This window comes from Lathyrus oleraceus, chromosome 3 (assembly GCF_024323335.1).
Source record: "Lathyrus oleraceus cultivar Zhongwan6 chromosome 3, CAAS_Psat_ZW6_1.0, whole genome shotgun sequence".
Lineage (NCBI taxonomy): Eukaryota > Viridiplantae > Streptophyta > Magnoliopsida > Fabales > Fabaceae > Lathyrus > Lathyrus oleraceus.
In genome coordinates, this window is record NC_066581.1 from 285,293,465 (window position 1) to 285,308,867 (window position 15,403).

The 15,403-nt window shown below is 28.2% G+C and overlaps 1 protein-coding gene across 1 annotated transcript; it reads right to left on the minus strand.

Annotated features, from left to right (window-relative positions):
* Window positions 1-5,225: 5,225 nt before the first annotated feature.
* On the minus strand, window positions 5,226-8,807 carry LOC127127069 (bifunctional L-3-cyanoalanine synthase/cysteine synthase 1, mitochondrial). Its single transcript, XM_051056165.1, has 10 exons — window positions 8,442-8,807; window positions 7,681-7,790; window positions 7,341-7,398; window positions 6,995-7,258; window positions 6,544-6,681; window positions 6,398-6,449; window positions 6,167-6,246; window positions 6,019-6,078; window positions 5,774-5,854; window positions 5,226-5,567 (listed from the first exon to the last, which is right to left on the minus strand). Exons 1-10 carry the CDS (start codon window positions 8,649-8,651, stop codon window positions 5,469-5,471), a joined length of 1,152 nt encoding a protein of 383 aa, XP_050912122.1. The 5' UTR covers window positions 8,652-8,807; the 3' UTR covers window positions 5,226-5,468.
* Window positions 8,808-15,403: the final 6,596 nt, after the last annotated feature.

A 15,403-nucleotide genomic window follows, 5' to 3' on the forward strand; every position in this document is an offset into this window, starting at 1 on the left:
AATTCCACAAGTCACAGGTTCAAAATAACAGCTTCACAATGATCATGTTGCAAATGAACTCAAATGGATCTTCAATGATGTATCAGACGAAGTTTCAAATTGCAAGCACTGGGTTCCACAACAGTTGGCATTGGCCAAGTCCTTTAACATAGGGATGTTGCCTAGATTCTAAGTCCAATTGCCCAAGATCAAACCAACAGTCCACACAATAGTTTTTTAGGGTTTTTGTTTCTTATTATGTACATTAATGGTCAAAGACCACACAAACAAACAATATATACACAAACAAGATATATCACACAATATGGTCCAAATGGACAAAGTGAAAAGGCATTAATATAAACAATTAAAATGGTATGAATAATGGCAAATGAATAGAACTTAAAAATTAAAGTGCATTAAAATAAAAGACTTGAAATTAAATGTTAGTTGTTAATGAGTTAGAAGTTAGTGTCGTTTTTGCTTTTGCTTTTTAAGTCATTCTTTGGAGAACACTCAACCCACTTATCACAAGCATGAATCCTTGAGCCAAGACATCTTTCAAAGGAAGGAAAAAAGGCCAAGTTTCCACACAATACCATGAAAGAGGGGAAACTTACAATCTCACTAACTAGAATGCTATGCCTTTTTGTGTCAAAAATTTAGTGTTATGTTAAGCAATCGTAATTGGACTTATGTAGAAGTCACAACTATTTGAGGTCGGGCAATAGAATTTTGGTGTTAATGCATGTTAGAGACATAATATAATGGACTATGCTCATGAAACATACCACACACAAAAAGAATATGCAAAAGAGGTGACCTAATCTCATCCATACTCATGTTGATTTTTCAATCAACTAGCTTTAGGACTTTGAGATATCATAGTCCAAATGATATGGATGCATAAAGAAGGGGAATTAGATGAAGAGGGAGGGAAATGGATCAAAACTCAAATTGATCAAAGGAAGACTTTTACCAAATTAATATCATTCATTCATTTTGGGAGGTGGAATGTATATTCCATCAATCCCCTAAATCCAATGATATTAACCTAGCAAAGTCAAATCAACCTTGACCAAGGCCCAACAATACAAGTCAAACTTACACAAACCATCACAAGAGGTCAACACAATTATTTGGCATTTATTCAATTTAAAAATACTAAAATAATGCATTTAAATTAAATATGGTTTGTCAAATTCCTAAAACCTCATCAAAACACCAAAGAAATGGCCATGAGATTTATCATAGGTCAACACAAGGTCAAAGGACCTTGGAGAAAAAAATCCAGAATTTTTAAAGACTTAAAAGTATTTTTAAACAATTAAAAATAATCACAAAATCAATTAAATCATGAAAAGTATTAATAATGATCCAAAAAATAATTTTAATTCAAAATATGAAAGAGGAAATTATTTTATAAGTTTTTGGTGAAACTCTCATATTTTTTGGATCAATATTAAAATTAATATGAATTAATGAAAATCAAATGAATTAAAACAAAAATAAAAAAATCAAAAAAACGTGAGCCACTTGATCTCCCTCATTAATTGAGGTGGCAGATCAAGTGGATGGAAACACGCGTTCCATGGTGGAACCTAGTCAGCGCGCCACACGCGTGGTAATCAAAGCCAACGCCTAAGATTAAAACATTCTAAATGGATCCTATGGTCTGGAGACGTGCCAACACACCGCCAGAGCCAGAGCTTCGGTCTTCTTCTCCGGTGGATCTCACCGGGTTTGTGCACCCCCAACCATCACCAAAATAAAAAAGGAGGACATGATCTGAAAGAAAAAATGGCATGGAGCACGAATATGACCTCAATTTCAACTAACTCCAAATATATAAAAATATATGAGGAATTGAATTTTGAGGTGTGACAACTGAGTTGCTTCGATTTGACCTCAAAGCAACTCAATCTTCTTGCCTACATTGGTAGGACTTCAAATAACCAAAGATTCAAGAGAATTGATGAGAATTAAGTGAGAATCGAAGAGAAGAAGTTTTCTGAAATTTACCTTCAATGCTGCGCAGAAGTGAATCTTGCTTGCTTCAACCTTGATCTGATCACACTTGAGAAGCCTGCAGGAGAGGTTTGGCAATGATACAAAGTTGTGGATCCTGGAGTTTCTGAATCTCCAAACAATGAGATTCAAACTCAATTTTCAAGTTGAAAATTCTCAGGTTTTCCTTTGAATGGTGAGGGTCAAAGCTGGCGCGCAAGGTGTGTTTGAATTGAGCTCCAAGGGCCTGTATTTATAGCAATTGAGACTGATATTTGCACACTTGAAAAATTGTTAAATTTGGACATTTCATGCACAAACTTGCATGGGCGTGTACAGGCCCATGAAGCAATCCAATTTGATCCATGTACAATCATTCTGAAGTTCAAATGAGGCTTGGATGGCAAGACAATGTGAAATGGGATTTTTGGCATTTGATTTCTTCCAATCATGAAGACCTATTAAAGCCATGTGCAGCCCTAGCAAACTTTATCCAAAATGCATAAACTAGGGTTCTTTGGAAAGCTTAGATCAAGGGGAACAACTTTGATGTTGGACACTTTTTCATTCGGAACTTGGATCATGGTGAATTTTGAGGTGGAATTTTGGAAATTTCAACATGTTGAAATTTTTTCTAAGTGTCAAGCCATATATCTCAATATTCCACCTTACTTAACTTTTTATGTGAGCTTAAAATGAGAAAAGTGTCTTCATCAAAGTTGTAGCTCTTTTAAATACCTTTAAAATGGTCACCCATTTAATGTCATTTGGATTTAGAATGATATAGTTATGCATTTTTGAAGTTGAGGAAAATCACTTGTTCAATGGTATAAGTAAAAAATGACCTATAATGTATCCTCATATCACATGCTTTTAAAAGTTGAATTATCTCTCACTCCAAACATAAAAGTTGAATTAGACATCTTGAATTTTATTTTTCAACTTGGAAATATTTCATCTCATAAACATTGAGCAAGTTATGGCCTTGGGAAGTTGACTTTCAAATTAGGATTTAGACAAAATGACCTATAATGTTTCAACATAGTAAATTATTTTCCAAGCAAAACTAGATCTAGGTATCAACATGAAATTTGTTTGGAATGTTCTTTAGAGTAACTTTGCTCTTGGAATCATTTTCATATGGTGAAAATTGTAGGAGATAGGGTCTAGGGAGACCCAACTTTGATCAGATGAATTCATTTGGCCAACCACCATCAACCAACTTGCTAACCTTCAATTCTCTTGACTTTTTAGGCTCATGGTAGATCATATATGCATAAGATGATGAATTTTTAAGTGTCCCTTGAGAAATTTGATCAATTGGTGAGATAGCTTGTTGGAGAAGTTACTTAAGATACCCAGTCAAACTAGGGTTTCCAAGGCAAATCACATCCAAACTATTGAAGAATACTTGATCAATATGACATGTAGAGATCATTGGGACTCATATATGATGATTTTAGACCTTGTGGATCAATCTTTGATTGTGCTCTTAGCCATGAGGATCTCAAACCCTAGGTGTGAACTTGATGAATTTTGATGATCATGACCTACCTACAAAAGAGTTAGGCAAATACAAAGACATATTTTTGGTATTTTGGTTAGTAAAATGATAAAATACAAGTATGATACAATTACATGGTGCTTGGTGATCTTTCCCAAAACAAACCCAATGAGAGAGGGGTAAGGAGGATGCCAAGGTATGATCCCAATGCTAATGCATATGATGAAATTGCATGAGGGATCTTAGGGTCAAAATTGGAGTCTTACACAAGTAACCTTTTTTTCAAATAAACTCTGCCCGTGAACTATTTCTTTTTTTTTTTTCATTTTTTTTTCAAAACATGCAACAAAAGATTTCACCGGTATACCACTATTTGCTAGCACTGCAATCACCGAACAAGCTACAAATTGAAACGGCGTCGACAATCCGGATCGAACAAGCTACTCGTTGCAATCACCGAACAATAATCGATCATCGATTCCAACCATAATCTGCTAGTACTGCACAACAATCAGCAACCGTAGAAAGAACTAGAATCTACTGCAACTGAAAACTAAACGACCAAGAATCGATCAACCGAAAACCAAACGAACAAGAATCGGTCTGTAGAATCTAGATTGCAGAACAACAACGAAAATCGCAATGATGAAATTGGGAGACGGCAACCGAAAACTCAGGATCACCAGCGGCTTCAGGGTTTCTATTGCCGGAAGAAATTGTTTCCAAATTAGGTTTGAGAGCGACCAAGAAAACAAGGTTTCATAGGTTTGATTGAACACCTACTGATACCATGTCATGTAAATTTTGGCTTTTCTACCTTTCTCTATTGTTTTCCATACTATATATAATCGTATCAATAATTACCGATAATTACAGCTTATAATGACAAATATTCTATTGTCTAATTTATGTAATCTATTATAGGAAAGTAGATAATTTACAATAAAGTACAATAAGGATTAAGATGAATTCCTATTAACATTAAGTAACCCATAATGAGGAAGAAGCACATGCCTAATTGATGCTGGTTCATCTTGCCAGCAAAAAAATGCATTGCTGCGGTACAATGAACATGCATAGAAACAAAGATTAAAGGTGATAAAAAGATGTGTGCAATCACTTACTTGAGGGAGAATCAATAGTTATTTCAACCTGTTAATTGGAGAAATTTTTTGGCATTTATGAAGAAGATGAAAGAAAGAAAAAGTAATGCCTGAGTCCTCCTTCTGTGGATAGCTTGACAGAAGACAATTCATGCCATTGTGCTGGTGACATGTTTGTTAAGACTTAAATACAAAAACAGGAAAACTAAAACAATTACAAGGCTAACTAATTTCAGTTAAGTAGTTAACTCAATAACTAATCAAAAACTGACAACTAACTATCTAATCTAATTTATTTAGCACATCTATAACAAGATGTTTAGAACTTTTAACTAGTTCCCAAGTTTTATTGATGTCCAAATTCTATTACTTTTAAAAGGACATTATGTAGGGCATGTGAGCAATGTGACAGAAAGTACAAACACATGAAATGTTGAACATGCTATACTAGGCTTACATAGGAAAGTTCCTTACGTATAGAGGTGAATGAGCTACATTTACAACAATTTTTATTATCATGTGTTAAATGCAGATCAATGCATCAAAACCAAAATGCCTTATACTTTGGATTGGTCTGCTTTAGATAACTGAATGCACACATCATGTGCCAAAAGAAAACACAATGTACCTCATATTACAATTTCATACTTTCATTTTAGAACATATTACAATGTTCATCATATCAAACAAAACATTACAAAGCATTAAGACAAGAAGTTTATAAGATATGTAAAAACCATAGCTTTGGCTGACATTTATTACTATGGCAGAATTGTAAGCTGAACATGAATTTTTTTGCTACAACATCAACAACCAATTGATCCATGTAACTCCACAACAAATCTTTCTAGATGAATCGGAGCCCATGGAAGGAATTAATCGACGGACACAGGCTGCATGTTTTCAGCTTCTGTCCTAAGGTCTTGGTACAAGACAGATGACAAGTATCGTTCCCCGAAACTTGGATGAACAGTCTGAAATTCAAGTCATCAACAATTTTGACAATATTAGAAACAAGTTTTAGGCCTAAAATCACAGTTCGGAGCATATTTTTCCAGAATCTTTAATTAGATTGTGATGAAAAAAGTGAGAAGTTTCATTGCTTGCATAATGAGGTTGATGAATGAAAGTTAACCTTACACATTTAGCTTCATGCTCTTTTAAAGAAAATTGTTCTTACCACAATAAGTTTGCCTTTATTCTCAGGAAGACTAGCCAATCTAAGTGCTGCAACTGTGTTAGCTCCGGACGATATGCCAACCTAGAAAAATTAGAAAGAAAAAAGTTAAAATATGAAACTTCCATTTGCAATTGCAAACAGTTCATTGCCGATATTTAAGAATCATATGTAAGTGAATAAAGCTTGAAGTTTTATCATGAAATTCTTTTTTCAAAAAGTGAACAAAATTGACATTTTAAGATTACCATGAGTCCTTCTTTCAAGGCCAATGTCCTAGCCATGTTAACTGCATCTTCACTGCTAACCTACGACAACATAAGTTTGTGACAGTTAGAAAAAACACGGTTTTCAAGTAAATCTCTTATGTAAAAGAAAGTAATAATATGTACTTACTTCAAGAACTTTGTCCATTACATCCATGTCCAATATATCTGGTTTGAATCCAACACCATTTCCAGTTATATGATGAGGACCTGTAAATATGGACAACATCAGAGTTTGCAATAACTATATTTCACTTTACCGATGTGAAAAGTGACTAAGAAATGTACAATGATTAGAGACTTGTACAAAATGTATCACATAAAAAAGAAAATAGTTCAAAGAAACAACAATGATATATACCTGGTTTACCACCATTGAGCACATTGCTTTCAGATGGCTCCACTCCATATATCTAACAATAATGAAAACATTTCAAAGGATTCATGAAGAGTATCTAACAGAACACTCTTTAGTTTGTAATTTAATTGTGATATGAAGAAAATCACCTTAACGTTGGGGTTTCGGGATTTAAGATATTGTCCGACCCCGGAAACTGTGCCGCCGCTACCTATTCCCATAACAAATATGTCCACTTGTCCATTTGTATCCTCCCATATCTCAGGACCTGTTGTTTCAAAATGCACCTGTTTTCCAATTTTATAGAAAGTTAGATATAAACTAGGCAAATATCAAAGATTTCAGAACTGTATTTAACCAAACATTACACAAGTAAAATAGCACAAGCATAGTTTTACATATGATTTTTCCAGCGATAGATTTCAAACATGTATTGCCAACTGTAGATTGCGAAAAATAGCAATTGGTTTGAACTCTGCTACATAAAGTGCCATAGAGGCGCTATAACCTCTATATGAAAAAACTTGTACTGAAGGCATATCGCAGAATAGTAGTGATTTTATCAAATCGAAATAGTAATTTAAGTTCTGTTAACCTTACCCGAGTATTTGCTGGATTGGAAAATTGTTGCAGCATGAAAGCATCTGGTGTGGATTCCAAAAGGTCATATGCCTTTTTAACTGTTCCACCCATTCCTTTAGTTGGATCAGTGAGGACCAACTCAGCTCCAAATGCTCTCATACAAACCCTTCTTTCCAAGCTTGTGTAAGAAGGCATAGTCAAAACCATCTTATATCCCTTCATGGCAGCCATAAATGCCAAACTGATCCCCATGTTTCCCGATGTCGGCTCTATCAGAACAGTCTACATAGTCAATCATGTCAAACATTCAGCATCAAACGTAAACAACCGAGCAAAATCGGTGTTATGATTTAATTCAACTAACCTTTCCAGGAGATATCAGATTTTTTTTCTCAGCATCTTCCATCATAGCAAATGCCGGTCTGTCAAAATTCAAGAAAATCACAAAAGCTATGTTAATAACTTGAACTATATGACTTTTTTTTCAAAACTTGGTATCCGGCCTTGCGACCAACTAATTCAAGGAAACCAATCCCTTTAAACCCAGAGCTAGGCTCTATATGGATTGGCCCAACCCAGGGGTTATTAGCACCTAGAGGAATTCAAACGTAAGACTTTGAGAGGAGAACTATACAATATGATTATTGATTACTATAAAGCAGAATCAAGAAAAGGAAATTGAAATAGAGGGAGGTAAGGTGAACCTGTCTTTGATGCTTGCAGTAGGTTGCATCATCTCTTGCTTAACAGCAATATAAGCTCCACATCCCTCAGTAACTTTGTTAAGATAAACCAGTGGAGTCCTCCCAATTAACTGAAAAATCAATTGTTCTTCAGATCAGATTACACATTCATCAAATCAACTTTAAATAATATGTAACCAGTTTTTGAAGGCTCTGTACAAATTAATCGCACTGTACCAATGACAAAATAAATAAAGACCCTATTTAATCATGGTTTAGCCCGTGACAAATTTTGGGTAATGTGTGATAGTCTGCTTTGCAGATTGATATAAATCAGACAATCACAATCACTCTGCACAAAATCTGATTTCAAAGAAGTAAAAGCTGAAAATTATTTCTCTCTTAATTTTTTTTGTTTACATCTTGTGATTCTATTAATTAACAACATATGGCAGAAACATCAACAAAATTGAATACTGAAATTATAACTGAGTTTTTCCATGAGAATGATGATGATTTTGCTAAAACAAAATTAAGCTATAGAACCATAAAGATACATCCACACAGCACGAGAAGAAAAACAGCTAAAAACAAAAATTGGGATAGAGTGAAATTTTGGCCGTACACGTGGCATGATATGAGTGAACACTGAACAGAAACAGAAAAACAAATTTGGGCGATGATACTTGAGTTACTGCATCAGCGTGAGCAATTATGAAACAAAGTTGCACGGTATGTTGCTGAAATGAAAAATCAGAGAGAGTGAGAGAGTTATAATTTACCTGAGAAACATGTTTTTTGATGTTGGTACCAGGAAGATCTTTAGGCAAATCTCTGATTCTCTGAGCAAAGGATGAAGAATCAACAGTAGCTGCTGCTGCTGTTGTTGTCGTTAAGGATCTTCTCATGATGATAGAATGGTGGCATGCAACTGCAAAAGATGATGATGATGATGAAGAGGTTCGCTTGAGGAAGGTGATGAGAGAAGCCATTGAAGAAGGAAAGCGAGTTGAATTGAATGTGTGTGATTATTTTTCATTTATATAGACATGTTAGCATGGTTAGAGTTTACAGTTCAGTGCATTTGGTTTGGCGATGGCTACCGAATCTAGGCAGAGTCAAACCTGTTGGCTCATTGCATATGGTATTTACTGATTAGCCCTCTCGAGGGCCCAATTAATTGTTTTAAAATGGCAATTATTGTCTGAATAATTTTTCACGGGCATCTCCTTTTTCATCAAAACAAGGAAAATAATTTGGTTGAAATATTAGAAGAAAATCTATTAAAGTATCTGGATCTAAACCATTTAATTAATCCAACTATTAAAATATAAGAAAGAGAAAAAAAATTATTTAAAGAAGAGAAAAAAATTATTTATTTTATTTTATTTATTAAATAACTTAATTTAAGAAAACAAAAGTCATAAAAAAGACCATGTCACCCCATATAATTTGTTGCTAAAAACATTTATTTTAATATTTTTTATCAAATAAATATTTTATACATTTTTATTTGGTAATAATTAAATTATTTAAACTATATGTACCAAATAAATATTTTATATATTTTTATTTGATGATAATTAAATTATTTAAACTATTTGTACCAAATAAATATTTTATACATTTTTATTTGATGATACTTAAATTACTTAAATACGCTTCACAAAATAAATATTTTATACATTTTTATTTGATAAATTATTTTTTAGGATTAGATCATCTCCCATTTTTTCTCTTATCACTTCTCTCTTATCACTTCTCTCATGTGCAATTATGAATGGTTGGATTAGTCCAACAGTTGACAACAACAAAAAGATATCATTTAAAAGAGAGAGAAAAATAAATGTTAAAGTTAATTTTTTTATTAATATAATATTTAAAAGCGAAAAATAAGTACAAATGAGAACAAATATGTTGTTATTTTCTTTAATTTTTGTGATACTCCTTGTCTATAATATTGTTAGAACAATCAACTCACATTGATTAAATGAAAAACATTTCAAAATTAATTATAAAAATTATAAAAAAGATTAAAAGTCTCATAAAAAAATAAAATATATTTTCAATACGATAAAAAGATTATGGTGACTCATTTCAATGTTATGTTATTTAAAAATAATTATTTTAATTAATTCTTTAGTCACAACATTTATTTTATGTATATTTTTATAATACATTATGATAAATATATTATAACTCTTCTCATTTTCAACTAAAAAATATATAATAATAAGTTAATTAAATAATCATGATTTATAAAAAAAACAAAAAAAAATTAATGTAAAAGTTATATGCTTCAACAATTTATATAATGACTCATTTTTAAAATCAAACAGCTTCAAAATTTAAAGTTTGAAAAATAATAGTTGATATATTATATATTTTATTCATTTTCATATTGACAATATAAAAAATAATTTTATTCTTTAACCACAAATATATATTTCAAATATAATTTTTATAATATATTAAAATAAAAATAGTTAAAATTGATTAATTAAATTAATTACAAATAGTTTAAATAATTTAATTATTATCAAATAAAAATGTATAAATTATTTATTTGATAAATAATATATAAAAAAAACATGCTTTTAGCAACAAATTATATGGGGTGATGGGGTCTATTTTATAGTCTTTTATTTTCTTAAATTAAGTTATTTAGTAGATGGAAAAATAAAATAAAACTAAAAATGATATATTTCTCTCTCTTCTTTAAGTGATATTTTTTTTCTTCTCTTTCTTGTATTTAACCATTGAATTAATCATGTGATTTAAAATTGCACATGAGAGAGAGAGAAAATTGAAGAGAGTCTAATTTCCATTTTTTCTCTTATTCCTTGTCTGAGGTACAATTATGAATTGTTGGATTAGTCCAAAAGTTGACAACAAACAAAAAAAATGTTATTTAAAAAGAGAGAAAATATATATATTGATTTTAATTTTTTTATTAATCTTATATTTAAGAGGAAAAAATAAGTACAAATGAGAATATTCATATGTATGTTGTTACTTTCTTTAATTTTTGTGATACTCCTTGTCTATAATATTGTTAGAACAATCAACTCACGTTGATTATGGATAAATGAAAAACATTTCAAAATTAATTAAAGAAAATTATAAAAAAGATTAAAAGTTTCATAAAAAATAAAATATATATTCAATACAATAAAAAGATAACGAAGTATCATTTCAATGTTATGTTATTTAAAAACAATTATTTTAACTAATTCTTTAGTCATAACATTTATTCATGTATATTATTATAATACATTATGATAAATATATAATAACTATTCTTATTTTTAACTAAAAAGTATATAATAATAAGTTAATTAAATAATCATGATTTATAAAAAACAAAAAAAAAAAGTCAATGTTAAAGTTATATGCTTCAATAATTTATATAATAACTCATTTTTAAAATAAAACAGCTTTAAAAACTTAAAGTTTGAAAAATAATAGTTGATAAATTATATATTTTATTCATTTTTATATTGACAATATAAAAAATAATTTTATTCTTTAACCACAAATATGCATTTCAAATATAATTTTTATAATATATTAAAATAAAAATAGTTAAAAATGATTAATAAAATTAATTACATATAGTTTAAATAATTTAATTATTATCGAATAAAAATATATAAAATATTTATTTGATAAAGAATATTAAAATAAAAAGAACAACGTGCTTTAAACAACAAATTATATGGGGGAGTGGTCTTTTTATAGTCTTTTGTTTTCTTAAATTAATTTATTTAATAGATGAAACAATAAATGAAAATTAAAAATGATATACTTCTCTCTTCTTTAAATGATATTTTTTTCTTCTCTTTCTTGTATTTAACCGTTGGATTAATCAAATAGTTTAAAATTGCACATGAGAGAAGACATCATATAAAGAAGAAAGAATTCGAGAGGATCCAATTCTTATTTTTTCTCTTATTCCTTCTCTCATGTGTAATTATTAATTGTTGGATTAGTCCAAATATTCACAACAAATAAAAAAATATCATTTAAAAAAGAGAGAGAAAATATATATTAATTTTAATTTTTTATTAATCTAATATTTAATAGGAAAAAATAAGCACAAATGACAACACTTCATATGTATGTCGTTATTTTCTTTAATTTATATGATACTCCTTATCTATAATACTTTTAGAACAATCAACTCACATTTATTATGGCTAAATGAAAAATATTTCAAAACTAATTAAAGAAAATTATAAAAAAGATTAAAAGATTCATAAAAAAATAAAATATATTTTCAATATAATAAAAAGATTATGATGTCTCATTTCAATGTTATGTTATTTAAAAATAATTATTTTAATTAATTCTTTAGTCACAACATTTATTTTATGTATATTTTTATAATACACTATGATAATTATATTATAACTATTCTCATTTTTAACTAAAAAGTATATAATAATAAGTTAATATAATCATCATGATTTATAAAAAACAAAAAAAAAGTCAATGTAAAAGTTATATGCTTCAACAATTTATATAATGACTTATTTTTAAAATAAAACAATTTTAAAAATTTAAAGTTTGAAAAATAATAGTTGATATATCAATATTATATATTTTATTCATTTTTATATTGATAATATAAAAAATAATTTTATTCTTTAACCACAAATTTCAAATATAATTTTTATAATATATTAAAATAAAAATAGTTAAAATTGATTAATTAAATTAATTACATATAGTTTAAATAATTTAATTATTGCCAAATAAAAATGTTGAAATATTTATTTGATAAAGAATATTAAAATAAAAAGAATAATGTGCTTTTAGCATCAAATTATATGGGGTAATGTGGTCTTTTTTACGGTCTTTTGTTTTCTTAAATTAAGTTATTTAATAGATGAAAAAATAAAATAAAATTAAAAATGATATATTTATCTCTCTTCTTTAAATGATATTTTTTTCTTCTCTTTCTTATATTTAACCGTTGGATTAATCAAATGGTTTAAAATTGCACATGAGAAAGGGCATCAAATAAAAAATTGGAGAGAATCCAATTCCTATTTTTTTCTCATATTCCTTCTTTCATGTGCAATTATGAATAGTTGGATTAGTCCTATCGTTGACAAAAAAAAATGTCATTTAAAAAGACAGAAAAATATATATTGAATTTAGTTTTTTTATTAATCTAATATTTAAAAGGGAAAAATAAGTACAAATGAGAACACTTCATATGTATGTTGCTATTTTCTTTAATTTATGTGATACTCCTTCTCTATAATATTGTTAGAACAATCAACTCACTTTGATTATGGATAAATGAAAAACATTTCAAACTTAATTAAAGAAAATTATAAAAAAAGACTAAAAGTTTCATAAAAAATAAAAAATATATTCAATACAATAAAAAGATTATGGTGTCTCGTTTCAATATTATGTTATTTAAAAAAAATTATTTTAACTAATTATTTAGTCACAATATTTATTTTATGTATATTTTTATAATACATTATGATAAATATATTATAACTATTCTCATTTTTAACTAAAAAGTATATAATAATAAGTTAATTAAATAATCATGCTTTATAAAAAAAAATCAATGTAAAAGTTATATGCTTCAAGAATTTATATAATGACCCGTTTTTAAAATAAAATAGATTTAAAAATTTATAGTTTGAAAAATAATAGTTGATATATTATATATTTTATTCATTTTTATATTGACAATATAAAAACAATTTTATTCTTTAACCACAAATATGCATTTCAAATATTATTTTTATAATATATTAAAATAAAAATAGTTAAAATTGATTAATTAAATTAATTACATATAATTTAAATAATTTAATTATTATCAAATAAAAATATATAAAATATTTATTTGATAAAGAATATTAAATTAAAAAGAACAACGTGCTTTTAGCAACGAATTAGATGGGGTGATGGAGTCTTTTCTATAGTCTTTTGTTTTGTTAAATTAAGTTATTTAGTAGATGGAAAAATAAAACAAAATTAAAAAGGATATATTTCTCTCTCTTCTTTAAATGATATTTTTTTTCTTCTCTTTCTTGTATTTAAGTGTTGGATTAATCAAATGGCTTGAAATGTCATTTAAAAAAGAAAGAAAAATATATATTGAGTTTATTTTTTTATCAATCTAATATTTAAGAGGGCAAAATAAGTACAAATGAGAACACTTCATATTTATGTTGTTACTTTCTTTAATTTCTGTGATACTCCTTGTCTATAATATTGTTAGAACAATCAGCTCACTTTGGTTATGGATTAATGAAAAACATTTCAAAATTAATTAAAGAAAATTATAAAAAAGATTAAAAGTTTCATAAAAAATAAAATATATGTTCAATATAATAAAAAGATTACGGTGTCTCATTTCAATGTTATGTTATTTAAAAACAACTATTTTAATTAATTCTTTAGTCATAACATTTATTCATGAATATTCTTATAATACATTATGATAAATATATAATAACTATTCTCATTTTTAACTAAAAAGTATATAATAATAAGTTAATTAAATAATCATGATTTATAAAAAATAAAAAAAGTCAATGTAAAAGTTGTTGGAAATTGTTTTGCAATAGTAGTTCCAAAATGACAAAAGAGTTAAATAGCATTTAATGCTTTGCTTTAAGTCCCACATAGAAAGTGGAGACATCCTTTAAAGCATTTATAAATGCTTTGGAACTTTAACTCACCAAAGGAACAAAGAGAATAAGGTGCCACATGGACATGTGGTGGTCCCAAGCATTATGCCACGTGACACAACCAATGGATCCTCGCCGGTACACCGGCTCCGGGACCGGGGGCGTGGGCGTAGAGGCGGCTTGTAGGCGGCACTTAGGCACGTCGCATCGGAGCGATTGGGCTATTCGCGGCATTAATGAGGCGGCTCTCCGGAGGCCGGCATGCTGCGTTTTTATTAGTGCTCAGAATTTTAGTTATTGTTTTGTTTGAATTTTGAATTCAATTTTCATATCTTTTCATGAAATAGTGTGTCATATATGAAACATTGTGTTTTATGGTGAAATGATGTTGTTTCATCAAAGGTTGCAAACTTGCATTTCGGGTTCTTCACTTGTCTTGTGCAGACTCGAAATTAAGGCTAATATTATTTTGAGTGTTCTTGCATTTTCCAACTCTAAGACATAATAAAAGAGTGCTTGAAATACTTTTAAGGAAATTGATTCTCAATCACGATTCAGTCCTAGATCCATTTAATTTTACCGAATTTTCTAACAAAAGTTATATGCTTCAACAGTTTATATAGTGACTTATTTTTAAAATAAAACATCTTTAAAAATTTAATGTTTGAAAAATAATAGTTGATAAATTATATATTTTATTCATTTTATATTGACAATATAAAAAATAATTTTATTCCTTAATCATATTTAACTCACTTTGATTATGGATAAATGAAAAACATTTCAAACTTAATTAAAGAAAATTATAAAAAAGATTAAAAGTTTCATAAAAAATAAAAAATATATTCAATACAATAAAAAGATTATGGTGTCTCATTTTAATATTATGTTATTTAAAAACAATTATTTTAATTAATTTTTTAGTCACAATATTTATTTTATGTATATTTTTATAATACATTATGATAAATATATAATAACTATTCTCATTTTTAACTAAAAAGTATATAATAATAAGTTAATTAAATAATCATGATTTATAAAAAGCAAAAAAAAAGTCAATGTAAAAGTTATAT